This window comes from Delphinapterus leucas, chromosome 21 (assembly GCF_059928025.1).
Source record: "Delphinapterus leucas isolate spDelLeu-1000000601 "Yukka" chromosome 21, BTC_Dleu_Yukka2, whole genome shotgun sequence".
NCBI classification, from domain to species: Eukaryota; Metazoa; Chordata; class Mammalia; order Artiodactyla; family Monodontidae; genus Delphinapterus; species Delphinapterus leucas.
This window is the reverse complement of record NC_143149.1, coordinates 34,704,393-34,729,732: the sequence shown is the minus strand read 5'-3', so window position 1 is coordinate 34,729,732 and position 25,340 is coordinate 34,704,393. Positions and strand designations below refer to the sequence as shown.

Sequence of the window (25,340 nt, the reverse complement as noted above, 5' to 3'; positions counted from 1 at the left end):
ATATATCCTTTCACTGTTTTTGTTTTTCTAAATCTTAAGAAAGCCTTCTCTACCCAAAGGTCATTAAGATGTTGCTTCACATTTTGATCTAAACATTTTAGATTTTCTCTCTCAAATGTTTACCTTTAATCTACCTGAAACTGATTTTTCTGGTTGGGCTGAGGTGGGGAACATACACAGACACGCACATACCACCCACCCCACCCTCATTCCATAAGCACACACACCACACCCACCTCACCCCCTCCACAGACACCACATACCTCCCCCGACCACACATATCACTGCCCACACCCTCAGCACCATTTACTGAAATAGTTCTGTTGTCTTCAATATCTGAATCACTTCCTCTGTTGTATAATCAAGTTACCATAAACACTGGACACTGCTGCTTCTGGGCCCTCTTACCTATTCCACTGTTCTTTGGATATCTTGTTATCTGGGAGAATGTCAGCATGGTCCTAACTGTACTTCTCCCACTCAATTTTGAATGTTTTATATGGTACCTTAGCTAACAATATATGTATTTAGAAACTTGTGCTGCGGATTCTAGATGGTAATTATTCTCTGTATGGTACACCTAAATGTTAGCTCCTAAGAGGAGAGAGGCTATATTTAACACAGTCTTTGTACATGTATAGTCTTAGGTACTTGTGGAGTGTTTAATTCATGTAGGGAAAAAATTAATTTCTTGCACCTCAGCTTATATAGGCTGTGGTAGTAAAACTAGATAAGCACTTCGTTTTTTGCCACATTGATACCACTGAAGTACAAATTTAGCACTAGGTATGGTCTTGCCCATCTGTCTGCCCCCATCTCCTTAAGGCTACCTCAGTCTAAATGGGAGGCAGGGGTGAGGGGAGGTGGGTCACAACCTCAAAAGACTCTGGGGTCAGAAAAGTAGCAATTATTGTGTAAGGAGGCCTGGCATAATGATATAGGGGCTTGCGGAAACTATGGTTAACCAGAAAATGCCTAACTAAATTCACACAATTCAATTTACAAAAAAGTGCTAGGTTGGCTAAGTAAAAGAAATGTTCAGGCCCCACTGGCCCTAGACTGAGACCTCTAGCCATCTAAATACATGCTACATTGTAGTAGATGGTACTGATTGCACAAAACATGGAGAACTTAAATGTTTTCTAAACATATTTTCTCATGGGCACTGCTTTTAATAATGTGCCACAATTAGTTTGGTATAATCAGATTTTAGTCCCACGAGATATCCTGATATTCTATATTACAGCTTTGGCTAACAAATTTAAGATGAATTTTCTCCTCAGTAAAATGGGGACAATAGTAATAATACCTGCTTCATAAGGTGAAGATTAAATGAAGCAATGCATGAAGTGCTTAGGAAAAAGTACTAATATTGAGTAATCACTTAATTATCTCGTTATTCATCATGATTTAGAACATTCATATTTTGAGTACCTTGTTTCCAATCACTTTCTTGATTTCCACAAATATCATGCATCAGGTTAATAAAGCTAAGAGCTTATATTGAACTATATTTTTCATTCTACCTGACAAAATGCAGAAGATACATTTTGTTTTCTAAATTTGACCGTTCAAAGCTTTTGCTTAATGTCAGATTTAATGGGTTTGGCAAATACCTATACTTCTATGAGATAAAACATTTGCTTTTAATGATGATTTGTCTCCTGGACAAATTTTTGAGCTGACCATATATATATATATATATTTTTTTTTTCCGGTATGCGGGCCTCTCACCGCTGTGGCCTCTCCTGTCGCGGAGCACAGGCTCCGGATGCGCAGGCTCAGCGGCCATGGCTCGCGGGCCCAGCCGCTCCGCGGCATGTGGGATCCTCCTGGACCGGGGCACAAACCCCCGTCCCCTGCATCGGCAGGCAGACTCTCAACCACTGCGCCACCAGGGAAGCCCGAGCTGACCATATCTTTAAAAGACTAAATAAATAAATAAATAAGAGCAAAGAATATCTCCAAGTTTTAAAAAATGTTTATATGAGGAATTATGGAAATACTCTGACAAATTTAGTACTTAGAGTTAATTTAAAAAAATGAAATATACAAACCTTGAGTTGGACAAGTGGTCTTTTGGAGACAAGTTAATCAGGGTTTTAATCTTTCCATAGAGTTTTGACCCAAATCTTCACTTATGAAAAACTTTTAGTAATATCTGTCGTCAGATCACCTCCCCATGTTTACATATACATGCAAATGTAATACAGCGCTGGCTATAATGAACACGATGAATCCGAATAAATTTCTACAGACTTATTAGCAGGATAATATGCCCAAAAGGTATCATTACACAAATTTCTCAAAAATTAATTGGATCTCCTATTCCAGAAAAGCTCCACTGCTGTTTTTTACTTTTTTAATGTATTAGAAATGAAAAGTGATATATTTTAAAGCACATTAGATATGAGTAATATAAAACATACTTCAAATTTGCTTATGGTGACTACCTCTCAAAACAGAAGGATGCATTCAGAAGCAGGTCAGGTGTTGGTGCATTTCCAAGAAGCAGTAGCCATCTAGCAGTGAGATAAACCAGTTCAACCAGATATGATTGGAAGTCCAACAAAAGGGATTTGGGAAGCATGGAAAAGATCAGCTGGGAAGAAGACAAATCCTGTTCTGGGACTCCAAATACACACCTGGTCATACTCAAATACCTAGAATTCCTTATCACTTTCATAACTCAGTAAATATTAGGTCTTGAGGTCTGAGGCAACTAGAAAGAAATTTCTTAACAACAGGGATCAATAATCAGTTTAGTTCTAGTTATGCTCATTAAAGATTAATTGCTATAGAAACTGCCCTCCGATCATAACAACTAGAAAATAGGACAGTATATGTAAAGCAAAAGTTTTCAAACATTGTACAATAGGCAGATCTGAACTGTGATTTAGAAGAGAAAGGAACAAATAAGGTAAGCCCAGATTACTGCTTGGAGGCAGTGTCTAATATCTAGCAGTAAAAGTAGGTGCCTGGAAGTAGTGCTGAGCTGAGGAGCTGAAGAGGGAGTGTGGTGAGGCTGAGGTGGCTAGAATTTATGGAGCAGAATAAAAGAGAGAGAAAAGCTGCACAAAGCGACAGCTCTGGAGCTCTGCAGAGGAATCCCCAGGTCTTGGCTGGAGCACTGATCTGAACACAGGTGAACGGAAATGGTCCAATTCATCAGAAATAAGTAGTGGAATGAGTAATTTTAAGAGCTCACAGAGGGCTAAGAACAGCTTGTGCTCTTATCAGACAGAGTAGAAAGACTTCATTAACACCAGGGCATTGAAGAGAGTCTAAAGAAGGGTAATAATGCTTTAGTAATGGAGCTAAATAAGTCTCCAAATAAAGGCTGCTCTGGATCCACCATGACAAAGGGTAAAGACAAGCCTCTAAAGGGTTCAGCTAATCTGCAAGTTACTCATTTGGACAATGGAATAAAATACAACATTCTTTAAAGGAATAAAACCAAATCCACCCCCCAAAAATGTCAAAAAGTCTGGCATGAAAACAAAAATTACTAGAAATGCAAAGAATGTAACAGTTCCAGAAAAGCACAGAGAGAAAGAAATTTGAAGAGAAGAACCTTAAAACAGCTATTGTAAATATGAAAAATATGCTCAAGGATATTAAGAAAGATACAAACTCGATAAGGAGAGAAATGAAGGATATAAAAGTTTCACATTGCAGTTTCTAAGATAAAAATACTATATATGGAATAAAAATACTGTAGTAAACTTTAAGATATAGCAACAAAAATTATTAAAGTACTGAAAAAAACAAAAAAAGAGTAGGAAAAAAATTGAGCAGAGTCTGAACGAACCTTTTGTGTAATATAGTCTAACATACTGGAAACTAGAGTCCCAGGAAGAGGGGTGGGTGCTATAAAAATGATGGCTGAAAAATTTCCGGACTTAGTAAAACACGTAAACCAATGAATCCAAGAACTTCAAAAAGAAAAAAAAAACAGACAAGGAAAACATAAAGTAAGGCACCTCATAATAAAACTGCTTAAAATCAAATATAAAGAGAAAAATCTTGAGAGTGGCAAGAGGGGGAGAAACCCACACTAGGTACAGAGGAACAGAAAATGATAGCAGACCCTTTGTCTGAAACCACGCAGGGTAGAGAACAACAGAACATTTTAAAATTACTAAACAAAAAAGAAAACACTGCCAAGGAATTACACACAAGTGAACATAAATTCCTAAAATTAAGGTGCAGCCTTAATATCATTTTAAAAAACAATAAAACATGAGAACATTTCTCACCAGCAGTTTACTATAAGACATACTGAAAGAAATTGTTCAGGCAGAAAAAAAAGATACTAAATAGAAATGTGAAACTGCAAAAAGGAACCCAGTACACCAGGAATGGTCAATATGTGAGTAAAAGTAAAGAATACCTTTCTGTTTAAAGGAAAAATATAACAATGGAGTATGAGTTTTATATACATAATTAAAATGTATGACAATAGCACAGTAACCTGTTATAAAGATTCCAAACTACACATGAAGTGGTAAAATTTGAAGGCAGACTGTGACAAGTTAAAGACTACACTGTAAGCCCTCCAGCACTCATTAAAATGATTAAACAAAGAGGTACAGCTAATATACCAACAGTGAAGAAAGACCGACCCCCCCGATGCCACAAAACACACACAAGCCCAAACAAGTCAGGAAAAGAGGAAAAAATAAAAGACGGAGTAAGTAAATATCAAAGAGCAAGATGGCAGAATTAAAGTCAACTATAACAGTAATTACTATAAATTACTATAAAGTCAAGTATATCAGTAATTACTATAAATATAAATGGTATAAACACTCCAATCAAAAGATTGTTGGTTGAAAAGACCCACAAGTATGCTGTAGAAAACAATTTTAAAGACAAGATCACAGAATAAGATTAAAAAGCTAGAAAAAATTCCTAGCAAAAACTGAAAGGAAAGGTAGAGTTACTATATTAATATTAGACAAAGTAGATTTCAAAATAAGGAATGTGACCAGGAATGAGGAAGGTCATTTCATGACAAAGGGATCATTTTATCAAGAGGACATAACATGCACAGGTGGCAGAAATGCAAAACATTACAGACACTTTAGAAAACAGTTTGGAAGTTTTTTATAAAGTTAAATATATACTTAGTACACATCCCAGCAAGCTCACTCCCTCACTCTTAGGTACCTTCTGAAAAGAGATGAAAACATATGTACATGCAAAGACTTGTTTGAGAATATCCAAAGCAGGTTTATTTATAATAGCCCCAAACTGAAAACAACACAAATGCCCAGCTGGTGTATGTGTAAACTGTAAGATATTCAAACAATGGAATGAATATACTACTCAGCAATAAAAGGACACAAACTACAAACTAACGCAGCACACAATATGGATGAATCTGCAAAGAACACTTCCAAGTGAAAGAAGCCAAGCACAAAAAAATATGCATGATTCAATTTATTGAAATTATAGAAAAGAAAAAGCTCAGTGCCCAAGGACAGATAAGTGGTTGCCATGGGCTGGGAGTAAAGGTGGAAGGAATTAACAGCAAGACCTTTTTCAGGTAATGGAAATGTTATGTATCTTGATAGTGATGGTAGTCACACAACTGTATTCATTTTCCAGAACTCAAACTATGTAATTTAAATTGGTAAATTTTAGTGTATGTAAATTATCATTAGAAACTATGCACTTTCTACTGAAAAAGTTGGATTATCTGCCCATACTTATGTGATTTTAAAAACCATAAAAAACTGAAATGGGAATATCTAGGAAGAGCCTGAGGAATTAAAGGATGAAACTTCAAGACTCCTCCCCAAAACCCTCTCTCAAAGGCAGAAGTGAAGAAGCCCTCCGTGATAAAGCAACCGGCTGGAGTGAAGTCTGGAGACTGGGCCCAATTAGCCCCATCTTACCTGATCCATCTGTTTTCCCACCTATTTTGCGTTCTGAAGCAGGAGCAGAAATAGAGACTGAAGCAGAGGCAGGTAACAGGCAGAACTTCTTAAGCTGCTAAACAGAAAAAAAGCCCTGTGACACTTAAAACTGCCCTAACCAGCCAGAAGTTCTCAAAGGAGATAACTAAGGCTTTTAAAGGAGTTTTACTGGCGGGAAAACCTCTGGCCTGGTGCAAGGGGACTGCGATGGTTTGGGCCTGTGCTCCTACTCATGGGGCTGCTAAGCGATCAGAGCTTCCAGCAGGGGGATTCTCTCCAAAAATTCTCAGAAGTGGCCCAGGAAAACATGGACAAAGCAAATGTCAACAGGTTGAACCTGGGGATGCTCTGGAATAAGTTACCCAGGGAAGTGACTCAGTGAAAAGATGCTGAAGTACATTAGCTTGGTCAGCCCATCCTGCTTGATGTAGCAACAGACATTGAATCAGCGACAGCTGTTCTGCCTTTTTTACCTTTTCTAGAACTGGCATTTTAAACTGCAGTTATTCTGTTTTTTGCCCCTAGTACTTTATATGAAGTATGTCAGATATTCTGTATTTTTCAGTTAGCCTGTAGAGTTAAGTTACATCCCTACCTGAAGAGAATGGACACCAACCAGCCTTGGAGACGGGAGCCACAGCTAGACACATGGGACAGAGGTGAGGAGATCTGTGGTTAGAGATGGGAAACTGCCATGTTGGGCAAAAGCACTGTTTGAACTCAATGTATGGAGAAAGGGTGTGTGTGTGTGCTGGGGACAAAGAGATGAACGTCGCTGGCTTTGTCTACCAAGAAGATCACCCTTTCTCCGAGAACTGTATCTCACCCCTGCTGGAGGGAACTCTCCTCTCACCAGAGCAACCACGTGGGTGTCAGTCACACAGGTCACAGTCGTGCCGCAGAATACACTACAGTGGAGGTCAGGAGACAGAACTGAACACATGCTCTGCCGTGCTGCTAGTAATCACGCATCCAGCCACATGAAAGCCTCCCCTTCCAAAGAATAAAGCTGAGCGGGGTTCCCACAAGTGCAAAGCAGGAAGCCCCTGAGCTCACCTCCTCCCACAGACACACCAAATTACAACCACTTACGAAAAAGACCAGAACCTATCAAAAGAGATATTCTACAACTAAAGACATAATGAACGGACCACAGTGAGATGGGTTTGAGGGTGGAGTCGCGGTACAGCCAAGACCACACCCTGGGGTGGGCAACCCACAAACGGGAGAATAGTTACAACTGCAGAGGTTCTCCCCATGGAGTGAGGGGTCCATGCCCCACATCTGGCTCCCAAGCTCAGGGATCCTGCGTTGGGAAGATGAGCCCCCAGAATATTTAGCTTTGAAGGCCAGTGGGGCTGACTTTCAGGAGATTGCCCAGAGGGCTGTGGGAAAGAGACCTCACTCTTAAAGGGCACACACAGAATCTCACATGCTCTGGGACCCAAGGCAGAAGCAGTAATTTGAAAGGGGCCAGGGTTAGACCCACCTGCTGATCTTAGAGAGCCCCTCAGAGAGGCAGGAGGCAACTGCAGCTCACCTTGGGGACACAGACACTGGCAGCACCTATTTGGGGAGCTCGTTCCACCATGTGGATGCTGGTCTAGCGAGCACCTCTTGGAATCCTCCCTCTAACTTACTAGCCTCAGGACCCAGCCCCACCTCTACCCACCAACCTGAAGGAACCAGTACGGGGACACCTCAGGACAAGCAACTAACTAGGTGGGGACACAGTCCCACCCACCAGCAGACAGGCTCCCTTAAGACCCTCGAGCCCACAGCTGCCCCTGGAAACGGCCTTGTCCACCAGAGGGTCCAGGACCCGGCCACACACATCAGTACATGGGCACTAGACCCAGGAACCCCAGGGCCCTGCAGCCAAAGACCCCATGACCCAGCTCCACACACCAGTGAACAGGCACCAGCCCCAGAATCTCCTGGACCTTGACCCCACCCACCAGTGAGCCTGCTCTAGCCTTGGGACCAGCATCACCCACCAGCAGCAGAGACATGCCCAAGGAAAACCTCAGCCCTGGAGCCTACAGACCCAGCCCACACACCAGCTGGGCCATGGCCCTACCTACCTTCAGGCCAACACCAGCTCTGAGACACACTGAGCCCCTCAGCCAGCTGCCCCAGGGTCCAGCCCCACTCACCAGCAGTCCGATACCAGCTCTGGCACCCCTGGGTCCTGCAGCTAGACCCCAGGACCTGGATCCGGCCACCAGTGGGCCAGCACAAGCTCTGGGGCTCACCAGGAGTGAGGCTGCCAGCCACCTTGTGACTCAGGCCTACCAACCAATGACCAGCAACCTCTACACAAGGAGGACCTGGCCAGCAACCAGACCACGGGCCAGCCATGCCTATGAGACTGCCCACACCAGTCAGCCCACCACAACAGGGGGACCCACAGTCCACAGAGGGGGCACCCTAGAGCATCCAGCCCTGGTGACCGAGGGGAGTGTGCTGCCAGCGCACACAGGATGTCTCCTACAGAAGGCCATTTCTCCAAGGTCAGGAAATGTAACCAACTTAGATACACAGAAATGAAACCAGCAAATAAGGCAAAATGAGGTGACTGAGGATCACATTCCAAAGAAAGGAACAAGATAAAACCCCAGAAGGAGAACTAAGCAAAGTGGAGACAGGCAACCTACCTGAGAAAGAGTTCAGGGTAATGATCGTAAAGATGATCAAAGAACTTGGGAGAAGAATGGATGAACAGAGTGAGAAATTAAAAGTTTTTAATAAAGAGTTAGAAACCATAAAGAACAACCAAACAGAGATAAAGAATACACTAACTGAAATGAAAAAATACACTAGAAGGAATCAACAGTAGATTAAATGATACAGAGGAACGGATGAGCGAGCTGGAAGACAGAGCAGTGGGAATCGCTGCTGCTGAGCAAAACAAGAAAAAAGAATAAAAAGAAATGAGGACAGTTCAAGAGACCTCTGGGACAACATCAAATGTACTAACATTCACCTTATAGGAGTACCAGAAGGAGAAGAGAGAAAGTGGAAGGCAACATATTTGAATATATAATAGCTGAAAACTTCCCTAACCTGGGAAAGGAAATAGACTTCTTGGTTGAAAATCCACAGAGAGTCTGAAACCCAAAAAGGACCACACCAACACACTGTAATTAAAATGGCAAAAATTAAAAATAAAGACAGAATATTAAAAGCAACAAGGGAAAAGCAACAAGTTACTTACAAAGGAGCTCCCATAAGGCTATCAGCTAACTTTTCAGCCAAGATATGGAAGCAACCTAGGTGTCCATCAACAGATAAATGGATAAAGAAGATGTGATATATATAAATGTAAACACATACAATGGAATATTACTCAGCCATAAAAAAGAATGAAATTCTGCCATTTGCAGCAACATGAATGGACCTGGAGGGTATTATGCTTAGTGAAATAAGTCAAGATAGAGAAAGACAAATACTGTGTTTCATCACTTATACGTGGACTCTAAAAAATAAAACAAGTGAATGAATATTACAAAAAAGAAACAGACTCACAGATATAGAGAACAAACTAGTGTTTACTGTGGGGAGAGGGAAAGGGGGAGAGGCAAAATAGGGGTGGGGAATTAAGGGATCCAAACTACTATGTATAAAATAAACAAGCTACAAGGATATACTGTACAGCACAGGGAATTATAGCCAATATTTCATAATAACTATTGATATACATGGAGTGTAATCTATAAAATCTTTGAATCATTATGTTGTACACCTGAGACTAATAAAATATTGTAAATCAATTATACCTCAATAAAAAAAGAATAAATATGATATGCAAAAACAATAAAGAGAAAGAAATGCAGAAAATGTCCTGGAGACAATTCTTCATCTTGAGGCATCTCCTTGCCCTTTTCTCCTAAGCTGTTAGACTCACTGTCCCTTGCAGCCACTGGAGTGCTGACAGAGAAAATGACATAGCCTAGTGGGCTAGTGTACAGACTGCCCAGAAACATGGTGGGGTGCTCCTACAGAACTGGGGACAGCAAGGCTTGCTCAGCATTGTAAGTCAGTGTAAAGCTACACTGTTACAACGTTTCTCTTGATTGTACCCTAATAGAATATGCTAATACATTAAGAAAAAAGGGCCCAGCAAAGGAGGAAACAGCAGGACTGTCCATCCCAGCACTGCATGTCTGTGTCTGGAGGTGGATAGAAATAATCTAGAGCTATAGCCTAATTCTGCATTAATTCTGCATGAAAGCTGTTAATTCATGCATTAACAGCTATCTTAGTCTATCCAACTATATACAATTGCTATTTCATACTCTGCAAGGGCTATTCTAAACATAGAAAGAGACTCCATTCCACTCAAACTTCCAACATCATGTGTCAGTAGATAATCCTGTCACATGGGCCTCCTTCCATTTCCTAGGACTAAGCACACTACACTCACCTACACTGCACCCGTCCATCTTCCACAGAGGTCAGCATTCCACGTGTGCTTGGATCTCAATTCTAACCTTCCCTGCTTTGTCTCAAGGATCTCACACTATTTATCATTCTATGTGTTATAAATCCAACCTTTCCTTCAACCACCAGAAAATGTAAACTCCATGAAGACAGGGCCCTTGTCCATTCTATATACTACTGTATTTTTGATGCCTAGCACATAGCAGGTACTAAAAGCTATTTGTTGAAGGCAAGAATAAATAAATGAATAGGAGGTTAGAAACAAATAGTCTGTAAGAAATCTTCCAGTTTTGAAATTCTATAATTCTACTTGCAGAAGATAAGGTGCATAATGGTTTTCAGATTTAGGGTTAGAGGCTTTACCAAATTTCAATAATACTTTTCTAAATAAACATTATACAATTTTTCTTTATCCCTTCACTTTACTTCAGATAAATTCACTTTAAATTTTGAGCCTATCTTAAAGACGAAATAAATGAAATAGAAAATATCAACAAATGATGCTTACTCTTCTTTCCATCCATATCTGCATGGATTTTCCGAGCCAAGAAACCACTTTTGTACACAGCAGCATTTGGGTCGTGAGGAATGTCCAAGAATGGGTTGGTAGTACTCCCAATACGGCTGATGGTCTTTGGATGTGTTCCATTAGCCTTCTCATCAGTACCTTCTGACGGAGACTTTTTTTTCTCTTCATCATCTCTAAAAGGATAAAACAAAGATTGAACACACAGGTTGAGTAACACAATATTCAATGTGAACACTGTGAGTAACACAATATTCAATGAACAGTTATTTGGTGTAATAAACTATCATATTTTCTAATGGTCTATCAGTCTTAATAACAACGACCATGATAAGAATAACTGCGGTTCAATAAACATCTCCTGTGTGCCAGGTATTTATGACCATGACACTCTTGTAAGACTGATATTAGTATCCTATACCACAGGTAAGGAAAGAGACTCAAAGTTTAAATAAATATGCCAAAGCACAGGCCTAGGAATTAAAGGAAGAAACAGTGAGGATATGACTGCAAAACTCTAAAGCCTCTGGTCTTTACACCTACTACAGAGCCTTCATGTTTGTCTTCTTTCAAACAAGTACAAGTTCTTTGGCAGAGATCATGATTTTGATTTTGATTTCTGCATGGCCTAGAATAGTATCAAGCATACAGAATACGACAAGTACAGATTAAGTCCAGTAAACAATATTGGACTATATCTGCCAAATAACCAGGTAATCTCTAATATCAAAACCTCAGGTAAAGCTACCAATGGGTTAGGATGGGAGTGCCATCCACAGTGCTTTGGCATCTTACAGCTTTCCAATCGCCATTAAAGTTTGGTGCACCCTATCACTGACCGAGAAAACCCCTAATTGCCTAGCCCCCCTTTTGAATCCCCGTTCCTTCAAGCAGGGAAAGTTGAACGCTGAGGTTATAATGTACATGAAGTATGAAGGAGGTGGTCACATTCAGCTAATAAAGAGTGGGGAAGATTAGAAGAAAGCTAATAAGCTCTGATATACTGCTGGAAAACACATAACCAGAATAAGAGCATTTGTCTTAGTTCTCCAGTTTTAATGTCCTGAATCATCTCTGGTTTCATTGTTTATTAAGCTTTGAATACTGAATCTTTTTATAAAACTTAAACCAAAATAACCACCACCAAAATATATTTAAAATAAACCACAAGCTTAACAATCATCAAAAGTGTTTATTTGGGGGCTTCCCTGGTGGTGCAGTGGTTGAGAGTCTGTCTGCTGATGCAGGGGACGTGGGTTCGTGCCCCTGTCCGGGAAGATTCCACATGCCATGGAGAGGCTGGGCCCGTGAGCCATGGCCGCTGAGCCTGCGTGTCCGGAGCCTGTGCTCCGCAACGGGAGAGGCCACAACAGTGAGAGGCCCGCGTACAACAACAACAACAAAAAAAGTGTTTATCTGGTTATCAGAGTAAAACAGACATTTTTCCCCATTGGTATTTTATAAATAATTGTGAGATATATGAAAATAACACTGAACTCAGGCAACTACACCTTATTTTTAATTTTATATTTAGATAATTTTGGATTTGCAAAGATAGTACAGAATCCCCTCATGCTCATCATCCAGTTTCCCCAATGTAAACAACTTTTATTTTCTTTTGGCCATGTCACGTGGCATGTGGGATCTTAGTTCTGATCAAACCTGGGGCCCCTGCAGTGGAAGTGCAGAGTACTAACCACTGGACTGCCAGGAAATTACCCCCAATGTTAACATCTTATATAACCATAATAAGAGTGTCAAAATTAAGAAATTAACAATACAATACTAAGAAGTAAACTTCAGACTTTATTCAGATTTCACCCATTTTTTTTTAACTAATTTTTTTTCTTTTCCAGAATCCTATCCATGACCCCACAGTGCACTTGGCTGTCATGGCTCTTTAGTCGCCTCCAGACAGTGACAACTTTTAAGCCTTTACTTGTCCTTCATGAGCTAGAAAGTACTAGCCAGTGATTCTGTAGGTTCGTTTGATGTCTTCTCATCATTAGATTGAGGTTATACATTCTCGGGAAGGATACCATGGGTGATACACCCTCTCAGTACACCAGGTCAGGAGGTATGTGTTTTATTATTAGTGAGATGCACCTGGATCATTTGGTTAAGGTGGTTTCTGTCAAGTTTCTATACTGTAAAGTTACTATTTTCCTTTGCAAATGATTTGGGGGAGATATTCACCAATTTTAGCATTCATCTGTGTATTCTGACTAAGACAATTATACTGTAGTGATTTAATGGTGATTTTTTTAATTTCCCTAATTTCTTCTACATTATTCATTGTATTCTTCTGTAAGTATGGACACATGGATATTTATTTTATTATTTGGATTGTAATCAAACACTACCATTATTTAATTTGTTCTTCAAATTTTTCCAGCTTTGGTCATTGGGAGTCCTATCAAGTAGGCTTCTGTGTCCTTTCATCATGCCTCATCCTTTTTCCTTTTTGTTTTGTAAGTATTTACTTTCTTTCAGGTACCACAAGATGCTACCTCCAAGCTCATCTTGTATTTTCCTTGTCTCAGCCCTGGAAGCAACTACTCTACAAGGAGTTCCAGTTCTATTTATTGGAGAATGGTATTTAGAAACCAAATCCAGGTGCTAGGTGTGCTCACTGCCTCTAGGCCTTCTCAACAGACACACCTAGGGAAATACATAGATATTGCATATATATATATATGGTCCAGCTATCCTCCCTCCCTTCCCATGAGCTCATACTGTTATCTCCAACCCAAGCCAGCAAGACAAAATTCATTCTAGCCTTTGCCTTTTGCTTATTTGTACTTCTTCAACAGTGAGAAAACTGGCTTTCTTACCTACAATATATTTATTTATTTATATGTTCAACCCGAGTAAACAACAGGTTGTTTGTTATATATAACAACGGTTATGCAATTCATTTGGAAAACAAATTAATTTCACACAGTCTGAAATATATCTTGCATTCCCCATACTGTGGCTGATATTTAAGAAATGTACATACACAAAATGTACTCCTTGAGATGTACAATTCTATGGGAATACATAATGCATCATGTATCTACCATCACAATATCAAACAGAACAGTTCTGTCACCCCCAAATTCCTTCTGCTGCCTTCTTTTAGTCAATTCCTCTCCCTGACCAATTCCTGGAAACTATTTATCTCCCTTCCTTCCCAATAGTTTTGCCATTCTCAAAATGTCACATAAATGGTTTATTTTACTTGGCAAAACATATTTAAGATTCATCCATATTGTTGTGAGAATCAATAGTTTGTTCACTTTCATCGCTGAGTACTATTTTATTTTATGGACATACTAGTTTATTTATGCATTTACTTTCCCCTACCCCACACCTCCAGCTTTATTGAGGTAAAATTGATTTATTTATTGTAAGGTATTTTAAGTGTACAACCTGATGATTTGATATACACATACATCATGAAAGGTTCCCCAACATTGAGTTAACAAATCCAACACCTCACATATTTATTTATATATTTATTTTTGGTAAGAAATTTAAGTTTTTCTCTCTTAGTAAATTCCAGTTATACAATGCACTGCTATCAACTGTAGTCACCATGTTTTACATTATTTCTTCAGACCTTATTAGTCTTGCAGCTGCAAGTTTGTACCCTCTGAACAAACTCTCCCTATTTCCCCCACACCATATGCCCTGGCAACCACTTTTCTACTCTGTTTCAGTAAGTTAGACTTTTTTAAAAAAATCCACATATAAGTGATTCTATATGGTATTTATCTTTATCTGATCTATTTCACTTAGCATAATGCCCTCCAGGTTCATCCATGTTATCAAAAATGACAGGATTTCTTTCTTATTTTAGGGCTGCATAGTATACCAGTGTGTGTGTATATGTGTGTGTGTGTGTGTGTGTGTGTGTGTGTGTATCATATCTTCTTTATCCATTCATCCACAGATGGACTTTAGGCTGTATTTGGCTATTGTAAATGATGCTGCTCTGAACATAGGAGTACAGATAACTCTGAAATAATTATTTCTTTTCTTTGGCTACATATTCAAAAGTAGGATCGCTGGAACATATGGTAGCTTTATTTTTAAGTTTTTGAGGAACATCCATAATGTTTTGCATAGTGGCTGTACCACTCTACATTTCCACCAACAGTGCACCAGGGTTCCCTTTTCTTCACATCCTTGCCAGCATTTGCAACCTCTTGTCTCTTTGATAATAGACATCCTAACAGGTATGAGGTGATATCTCAGGTGGTTTTGATTTGCATTTCCATGATTTGTGATGTTGACCACCTTTTCATATACCTGTTGACCTCTTTTATGTCTCTTTAGAAAAAAATGTCTACTTAGGTCCTTTCCAAATTTTTAAACTGAGTTATTTGATTTTATGCTAATGAACTGTGGGAATTCACTGTATATTTTGGATATCAACCCCCTGTCAGATATACGATTTGCAAAAATTTTCTCTTACTCCATAGTTGCCTTTTCATTTTGTTGACGGTTTCCTTTTCTGTGCAGAGCTTTTTAGTTTAACTTAGACCCACTTTTGCTTTTGTTGCCGAATCAAAAAAAATCACTGTCAAGACCAATGTCAAGAAGTTTCCTCCCTATGTTTTCTTCTAGTTTTATGGTTTCAGGTGTTATGTTCAAGGCTTTAATACATTTTGAGTTGACTTTTGTGTTTGGTGTAAGATGAGGTCCACTTTTGTTCTTTCGCATGTAAATTATCAATTTTCCTAACACCATTTATTGAAGGGACAATTCTTTCTCTTGTACATTCTTAGCTGCCTTGTATGAGTTAATTTCTGGGCTATTGGGTTCCACTGACTTATGTGTCTGTTTTTATGTCAATACCATACTGTTTTGTTTATTTTATTGTTTGAAAGGAATTGTGATGCATCCAGCTTTGTTCTTCTTTCTCAAGACTGCTTTGGCTATTTGAGGTCTTTTGCGGTTCCATGCAAATTTTAGCATTGTTCTATTCCTGTGAAAAATGCCATTGGAATTTTGTAAGGATTGCACTGAATCTTTAGATTGCATTGAGTATTATGAACATTTAACAATACTAATTATTCAAATCCATTAGCACAGAATGTTGTTCATTTGTGTCCTCTTCAATTTCTTAATCAATGTTTATAGATTTCAGTGTATAGGCCTTTAAAATGTCTTATAGATTTCAGTGTATAGACCTTTGACCTCCTTGGTCAAATTTATTCCTAAGTATTTTGTTGTTTTTGATGTTATTGTAAAAATGATTGTTTTCTTAATTTCTATTTCTGACAGTTCATTGTTGGTATACGGAAATGTAACTGATTTTTGTATATTGATTTTATATTGTGCACTTCATTTATTAATAGTTTTTTGGTGGACTATTTAGGGTTTTCTACATATAGTATCATTTCACCTGCAAATAAAGACAATTTTACTTCTTCCTTTTCAATTTAGATGCCTTTTATTTTTCTTGCCTAATTGCCACGTCATCCTTATACTGTTCTTGATTTTAGAGGAAATGCTTTTCAAGGTTGAGTATATGGTGTTTGCTGTGGGCTTGTCACATATGGCTTTTATTAATGTTAAGGTACATTTCCTCTATACTCAATTTTTTGAGAGTCTTTATTACAAATGGATGTTGAATTTTGTCAAATGCTTTTTCTGCATCTGTTGTGATTATATTTTTATCCTTCATTTTCTTAATGTGGTGTACCACATTTATAGATTTACAGATGTTGAACCACCCCTGCATCCCTGGAATAAATCACACTTGATCTTGATGTATGATGCTTTTAATGTGCTGTTGGACTCTGTTTGCTAGTATGTTGTTGAGGACTGTTTGCATCTATGTTCATCAGTGTTACTGGCCTGTGATGTTCCTTCCTTGAAGCATCCTTGTCTAGCGTTGGCATCGGGGTGGTGGTGGCCTCGTAGAATGAGTTTGGCAGAATCACTCCTTTTCATTGTATGGATAGATTAAGGATTGGCATTCATTCTTCTTTGAATGTTTGCTAGAATTCATCAATGAAGCCATCTGGTCTTGGACTTTTATTTTTTGTTTTATTTATTTAATCAGTAATCAAATACCTGTCCAAGTAGTTACTAGTAATTGGTCTCATCAGTTTTCCAGGTTTTTTTTTTTTTTTTCATGATTCACTCCTTGTAGGTTGTATGTTTCTAGGAATTTATCCTTTTCTTCTACTTTGTCCAATTTGTTGTCATATAATAGTCTCTTATGATCCTTTGTATTTCTGTGGAATAAGTTAAATGTCTCCCATTTCATTTCTAATTTATCTGAGTCCTCTTTATTTGAGTCTCTATACTGGTTTGTTTAAAACGTTCTGCTGAGTTTTGGGGATGAAATTATTTTTCTCTATATAAACATCAGGCAAAAGAAGTACAGTTACAGTGTCTAACATGGTAGCCACTGGCTACATATGGCTACTGAGAACTTAAAATGTGGGTAGTCCAAATTGAGATGTACAATAAATTTTAAAAATACACACCATATTTCAAAAGACAGTACAAAAAAGGAAAATACTCCAATAATTTTTCTACCAAATACATATTGAAATGATAATATTCTGGATAAACTGGGATAAGTTAAAAATACTTTGTAAAATTAATTTTACCATTTTTAAACTTTGATGATGTAGCAACTAAACATTTTTAAATTACATATGTGGCATGCATCATATTTCTTTTAGAAAGGCTGTTGTTAGAGAGGCTTGTATATTCTAAGACATATTAAAACCAAAGACAAAAATAGAAGAAGAATAATTGGAGAAATGTTCAACAAAGTACAGCTCACTAAAACCCTGACAATAAGTGAGGGCTGAAAATATTAAATCCTGAGAAACAAGTATTCTTCAAATTACAAAGGTTAATGAAATGACCATGTCACCTTACACTTAAATTCAATTTATTTTTTATTGTGTCATTAAGTAGCACAGTGTAGGGCTTCCCTGGTGGCGCAGTGGTTGGGAGTCCGCCTGCCGATGCAGGGGACACGGGTTCGTGCCCCAGTCAGGGAGGATCCCACATGCCGCGGAGCGGCTGGGTCCATGAGCCATGGCTGCTGGGCCTGTGTGTCCAGAGCCTTGCTCCGCAGTGGGAGAGGCTACAGCGGTGAGAGGCCCGCGTACCACAAAATAAAAAAACAAAAACAGAATAGTATATGCTACTGAGATTCCAGACATCTTAACATCTTACAACCTACAGAATTCCCCAAAACATTCTTTAATCTGTCCACTGTGTAATCATGTATGAGTCACTGGGTGGTCAAAGTCCACAGCTTAAGATGCAGTCTATTTGGAGAACAAAAGCTTTGGTGCTATCAGAAGATAATCTTTCTATTTCTCTGTTCTTTCTAAAGATCAACTGTAAATCACAAATTTCCTATATCCTATGTTACTTATGACAGGTGTGCTTTTATTTCTAAACGAAAGAGATAGATAAGGAACCATGCAAGTCCACTGGAGTCTTATATTTCACTGGAATTCCACAAAGAACAGAAAACAACTGCTGTTTTTTTTGAATTTTATTTTATTTTATACAGCAGGTTCTTATTACTTATCTATTTTATACATATTAGCATATATATGTCAATCCCAATCTCCCAATTCATCCCCCCACCCAGTTTCCCCCTTTGGCGTCCATACGTTTGTTCTCTACATCTGTATCTCTATTTCCACCTTGCAAACCAGTCTGTACCATTTTTTCAGATTCCATGTATATATGTTAATATACGATATTTGTTTGTCACTTTCTGACTTACTTCACCCTGTATGACAGGCTCTAGGTCCATCCACATCTCTACAAATGACCCAATTTTGTTCTTTCTTATGGCTGAGTAATATTCCATTGTATATATGTATCATGTCTTCTTTATCCATTCATCTGTCTATGGGCATTTAGGTTGCTTCCATGACCTGGCTATTGTAAATAGTGCTTCAATGAACACTGTGGTACATGTCTCCTTTTGAATTATGGTTTTCTCAGGGTATATGCCTAGTAGTGGGATTGTTGGGTCATATGGTAGTACTATGTTTAGTTTTTTAAGGAATCTCCATACTGTTTTCCATAGTGGTTGTATCAATTTACATTCCCACCAACAGTGCAACAGGGTTCTCTTTTCTCCACACCCTCTCCAGCATTTGTTGTTTGTAGATTTTCTGATGATGCCCATTCTAAAAGGTGTGAGGTGATAACTCATTGTAGGTTTGAATTGCATTTCTTTAATAATTAGTGATGTTGAGCAGCTTTTCATGTGCCTCTTGGCCATCTGTATGTCTTTTTTAGAGAAATGTCTATTTAGGTCTTCTGCCCATCTTCTAATTGGGTTGTTTGTTTTTTTAATGTTGAGCTGCATAAGCTATTTACATATTTTGGAGATTACCCGTTGTCCATTGATTTGTTTGCAAATATTTTCTGAGCATTGTCTTTTCATCTTGTTTATAGTTTCCTTTGCTGTGCAGAAGCTTTGAGCTTCATTAGGTCCCATTTATTTTTGTTTTTATTTCCACTACTCTAGGAGGTGAGTCAAAAAAGGTCTTGCTGTGATATACGTCAGAGTGTTCTGCCTATGTTTTCCTCTAAGAGTTTTATAGTGCATGGCTTTACATTTCGGTCTTTAATCCATTTGGAGAATATTTTTGTGTATGGTGTTAAGGAGTGTTCTAATTTCATTCTTTTACATGTAGCTGTCCAGTTTTCCCAGCACCAGTTATTGAAGACACTGTCTTTTCTTGACTATATTTCCTTGCCTCCTTTGTCATAGATCAGTTGACCATAGGTGTGTGGGTTTATCTCTGGGCCTTCTATCCTGTTCCATTGATCTATATTTCTGTTTTTGTGCCAGTACCATATTGTCTTGATTACTATAGCTTGGTAGTATAGTATGAAATCAGGGAGTCTGCTTCCGCCACCTCTGTGTTTTCCCTCAAGATTGCTTTCACTATTTGGGGTCTTTTGTGTCTCCATTCAAATTTTAAGATTTCTTGTGCTAGTTCTGTACAAAATGCAATAGGTAATTTGATAGGGATTGCACTAAATCTGTAGACTGCTTTGGATAGTATAGTCATTTTCACAATATTGATTCTTCCATTCCAAGAACATGGTATATATATCTCCATCCGTTCGTGTCATCTTTGATTTCTTTCATCAGTGTCTTATAGTTTTCTGAGGACAGGTCTTTTACCCCCTTAGGTAGTTTTATTCCTAGGTATTTTATTCTTTATGTTGCAATGGTAAATGGGAGTGTCTCCTTAATTTCTCCTTCTGATTTTTCACCATTAGTGTATAGGAATGCAAGAGATTTCTGTGCATTAATTTTGTATCCTGCAACTTTACAAAATTCATTGATTAGCTCTAGTATCTTTCTGGTGGCATCGTTAGGATTCTCTATGTATAGCACCATGTCATCTGCAAACAGTGACAGTTTTCCTTCTTCTTTTCCAATTTGTATTCATTTTATTTCTTTTTCTTCTCTGATTGCTGTGGCTAGTACTTCCAAAACGATGTTGAATACTAGTGGCGAGGGTGGACATTCTTGTATTGTTCCTGATCTTAGAGGAAATGCTTTCAGTTTTTCACCACTGAGAATGATGTTTGCTGTGGGTTTGTCATATATGGCCTTTATTATGTTGAGGTAGGTGCCCTCTATGCCCACTTTCTGGAGAGTTTTTATCATAAATGGGTGTTGAATTTTGTCAAAAGCTTTTTTGGAATCTACTGAAATGATCATATGCTTTTTATTGTTTAATTTGTTAAGATGGGTATCACATTGATTGATTTGTGTATATTGAAGAATCCTTATCCCTGGGATAAATCCCACTTGATCATGGTGTCTCATCCTTTTAATGTGGTGATGAATTCTGTTTGCTAGTATTTTTTTGAGGATTTTTGCATCTATATTCATCAATGATATTGATCTGTTATTTTCCTTTTTTGTAGTCTGGTTTTGGTTTCAGGGTGATGGTGGCCTCATAGAATGAGTTTGGGAGTGTTCCTCCCACTGCAATTTTTTGGAACAGTTTGAGAAAGATGGGTGTTAGCTCTTCTCTAAATGTTTGATAGAATTCACCTGTGAACCTATCTGTTCCTGGACTTCTGCTTGTTGGAAGATTTTTAATCACAGTTTCAATGTCATTACTTCTGTTTGGTCTGTTCATATTTTCTACTTCTTCCTGGTTCAGCCTTGGAAGGTTATACGTTTCTAAGAATTTGCCCATTTCTTCCAGGTTGTCCATTTTTTTGGCATATAGTTGCTTGTAGTAGTCTCTTATGATCCTTTGTATTTCTTCAGTGTCAGTTGTAACTTCTCCTTTTTCATTTCTAACTCTGTTGATTGGAGTCTTCTCCCTTTTTACCTTGATGAATCTGGGTAAAGGTTTATCAACTTTGTTTATCTGCTAAAAGAACTGGCTTTTAGTTTTATTCATCTTTGCTATTGTTTTCTACATTTGAACTTCATTTGTTTTGTAACATATTTATTGGAGTATAACTCCCTTACAATGGTGTGTTAGTTTCTGCTTTATAACAAAATGAATCAGCTATACATATATCCCACTATCTCCTCCCTCTTGCATCTCCCTCTCACCCTTCCTATCCCACCCATCCAGGTGGTCACAAAGCACCAAGCTGATCTCCCTGTGCTATGTGGCTGCTTCCCACTAGCTATCTATTTCACCTTTGGTAGGGTACATATGTCCATGTCACTCTCTCACTTCTTCCCTGCTTACCCTTCCCACTCCCCATGTCCTAAAGTTCATTCTCTACATTTGCGTGTTTATTCCTGTCCTGCCACTAGGTTCTTCAGAACAATTTTTTTAAGATTCCATATATATGTGTTAGCATACGGTATTTGTTTTTCTCTTACTGAGTTATTTCATTCTGTATGACAGAGTCTAGGTCCAGTACCTCACTACAAATAATTAATATCGTTTCTTTTTATGACTATTATTCCACTGGGTATATGTGCCACATCCTATTGATCCATTCATCTGCCAATGGACACTTAGACTGCTTCCAGGTCCAGGCTACTGTAAATACAACTGCAATGAACACTGGGCTACATGACTCTTTTTTTTTTTTTTTTTTGCGGTATGCGGGCCTCTCACTGTTGTGGTCTCTCCCATTGCGGAGCACAGGCTCCAGACGCGCAGGCTCAGTGGCCATGGCTCACGGGCCCAGCTGCTCCGCGGCATGTGGGATCTTCCCAGACCGGGGCACGAACCCGTGTCCCCTGCATCAGCAGGCAGACTCTCAACCACTGCGCCACCAGGGAAGCCCCTACATGACTCCTTTTGAATTATGGTTTGCTCAGGGTATATGCCCAGTAGTGGGATTGCTGGGTCATATGGTACTTGTATTTTCAGTTTTTAAGGAACCTCCATACTGTTCTCCATAGTGGCTGTATCAATTTACATTCCCACCAACAGTGCAAGAGAGTTCCATTTTTTCCACATCCTCTCTAGCATTTATTGTTTGTAGATTTTTTGATGATGGCCATTCTAAACAGTGTAAGGTGATATCTCATTGTAGTTTTGATTTGCATTTCTCTAATGATTAGTGATGCTGAGCATACTTTATGTGTTCCTGGCAATCTGTATACCTTCTTTGGAGAAATGTCTATTTAGGTCTTCTGCCCATTTTTGGATTGGGTTGTTTTTTTGACATTGAGCTTCATGAGCTGCTTGTAAATTCTGGAGATTAATCCTCTGTCAGTTGCTTCATTTGCAAATACATTCTCACATTCTGAGGGCTGTCCTTTTGTCTTGTTTATGTTTTCATTTGCTGTGCAGAAGCTTTTACGTTTCATTAGGTCCCTTTAGTTTACTTTTGATTTTATTTCCAGTTCTCTAGGAGGTGGGTCAAAAAGGATCTTGCTGTGATTTATGTCATAGAATGTTCAGCCTATGTTTTCTTCTAAGCATTTTATAGTGTCTTGCCTTACACTTAGGTCTTTAATCCATTTGGAGTTTATTGTTGTGTATGGAGTTAGGGAGTGTTCTAATTTCATTCTTTTACACATAGCTGTCCAGTTTTCCCAGGACCACTTATTGAAGAGGCTGTATTTCCTCCACTGTATATTCTTGTCTCCTTTATCAAAAATAAGCTGACCATAAGTGCCTGGGTTTATCGCTGGGCTTTCTATCCTGTTCCATTGATCTATATTTCTGTTTTTGTTCTAGTAACATACTGTCTTGTTTACTGTAGCTTTGTAGTTTACTCTGAAGTCCAGGAGCCTGATTCCTCCAGCTCCATTTTTCTTTCTCAAGATTGCTTTGACTACTCAGGGTCTTTTGTGTTTCCATACAAATTGTGAAATTTTTTGTTCTAGTTGTGTGAAAAATGCCATTGGTGGTTTGATAGAGATTGCCTTGAATCTGTAGATTGCATTGGGTAGTATAGTCATTTTCACAGTGTTGATTCTTCCAGTCCAAGAACATGGTATACCTCTCCATCTGTTTTTAACATCTTTAATTACTTTCATCAGTGTCTTATGGTTTTCTGGATACAGGTCTTTTGTCTTTTTATGTAGGTTTATTCCTAGGTATTTTATTCTTTATGTTGCAATGGTAAATGGGAGTGTTTCCTTAATTTCTCTTTCAAAATTTTCATCATTAGTGTATAAGAATGCAAGAGATTTCTGTGCATTAATTTTGTATCCTGATACTTTAACAACTTCATTGATTACCTCTAGTAGTTTTCTGGAAGCATCTTTAGGATTCTCTATGTAGAGTATCATGTCATCTGCAAAGAGTGACACCATTACTTCTTCTTTTCCAACTTGAATTCCTTTTATTTCTTTTTCTTCTCTGATTGCTGTGGTTAAAACTTCCAAAATGATGTTGAATAATAGTGGCAAGAGTGGACATTCTTGTCTTTTTTCTGAAAGATTTTTAAAGCTCTTCATAATGACACCGTTCTGTTTTATGTGGTTGTATGGCATATGTTATTTTTATAACTCCACCATCAATTATCAAGTTTCCATTTACATTCTTTTTTTTAAACATCTCTATTGGAGTATAATTGCCCTACAATAGTGTGTTAGTTTCTGCTTTATAACAAAGTGAATCAGTTATACATATACATATGTTCCCATATCTCTTCCCTCTTGTGTCTCCCTCCCTCCCACCCTCCCTATCCCACCCCTCTAGGTGGTCACAAACCACCGAGCTGATCTCCCTGTGCTATGCAGCTGCTTCCTACCAGCTATTTTACGTTTGGTAGTGTATATATGTCCATGGCACTCTCTCACTTTGTTACAGCTTACCCTTCCCCCTCCCCATATCCTCAAGTTCAACCTCTAATAGGTCTGTGTCTTTATTCCCGTCTTACTCCTAGCTTCTTCATGACCTTTTTTTCCCTTAGGTTCCATATATATGTGTTAGCATATGGTACTTGTTTTTCTCTCTCTGACTCACTTTGCTCTGTATGACAGACTCTAGGTCCATCCACCTCACTACAAACATCTCAATTTCGTTTCTTTTTATGGCTGAATAATATTCCATTGTATATATGTGCCACATCTTTATCCATTCACCCAATGATGGACACTTAGGTTGCTTCCATCTCCTGGCTATTGTAAATAGAGCTGCAATGAACATTTTGGTACATGACTCTTTTTGAATTATGGTTTTCTCAGGGTATATGCCCAGTAGTGGGATTGCTGGGTCGTATGGTAGTTCTATTTGTAGATTTTTAAGGAACCTCCATACTGTTGTCCATAGTGGCTGTATCAATTTACATTCCCACCAGTAGTGCCAGAGTGTTCCCTTTTCTCCACACCCTCTCCAGCACTTATTGTTTCTAGATTTTTTGAAGATGGCCATTCTGACCGGTGTGAGATGATATCTCATTGTAGTTTTGATTTGCATTTCTCTAATGATTAATGATGTTGAGCATTCTTTCATGTATTTGTTGGCAATCTGTATATCTTCTTTGGAGAAATGTCTATTTAGGTCTTCTGCCCATTTTTGGATTGGGTTGTTTGTTTTTTTGGTATTGAGCTGCATGAGCAGCTTGTAAATCTTGGAGATTAATCCTTTGTCAGTTGTTTCACTTGCAAATATTTTCTCCGATTCTGAGGGTTGTCTTTTCATCTTGTTCATGGTTTCCTTTGCTGTGCAAAAGCTTTGAAGCTTCATTAGGTCCCATTTATTTACTTTTGTTTTTATTTCCATTTCTCTAGGAGGTGGGTCAAAAAGGATCTTGCTGTGATTTATGTCACAGAGTGTTCTGCCTATGTTTTCCTCTAAGAGTTTGATAGTGTCTGGCCTTACATTTAGGTCTTTAATCCATTTTGAGTTTATTTTTGTGTATGGTGTTAGGGAGTGTTCTAATTTCATAATTTTACATGTACCTGTCCAATTTTCCCAGCACCACTTATTGAAGAGGCTGTCTTTTCTCCACTGTATATTCTTGCCTCCTTTATCAAAGATAAGGTGACCATATGGGCG

The 25,340-nt window shown here is 38.5% G+C and overlaps 1 protein-coding gene across 4 annotated transcripts in view; it reads right to left on the bottom strand.

The window, feature by feature from the left end:
- PSD3 (pleckstrin and Sec7 domain containing 3) overlaps positions 1-25,340 on the bottom strand; it is a 572,386-nt gene that overhangs the window by 103,153 nt on the left and 443,893 nt on the right. For all 4 annotated transcript variants that reach the window (XM_022571390.2, XM_022571392.2, XM_089903828.1 and 1 more), the window contains one exon: positions 10,876-11,069. In XM_022571390.2, the coding sequence (XP_022427098.2) occupies positions 10,876-11,069 (194 nt within the window). The remainder of the gene's footprint in view (positions 1-10,875; positions 11,070-25,340) is intronic.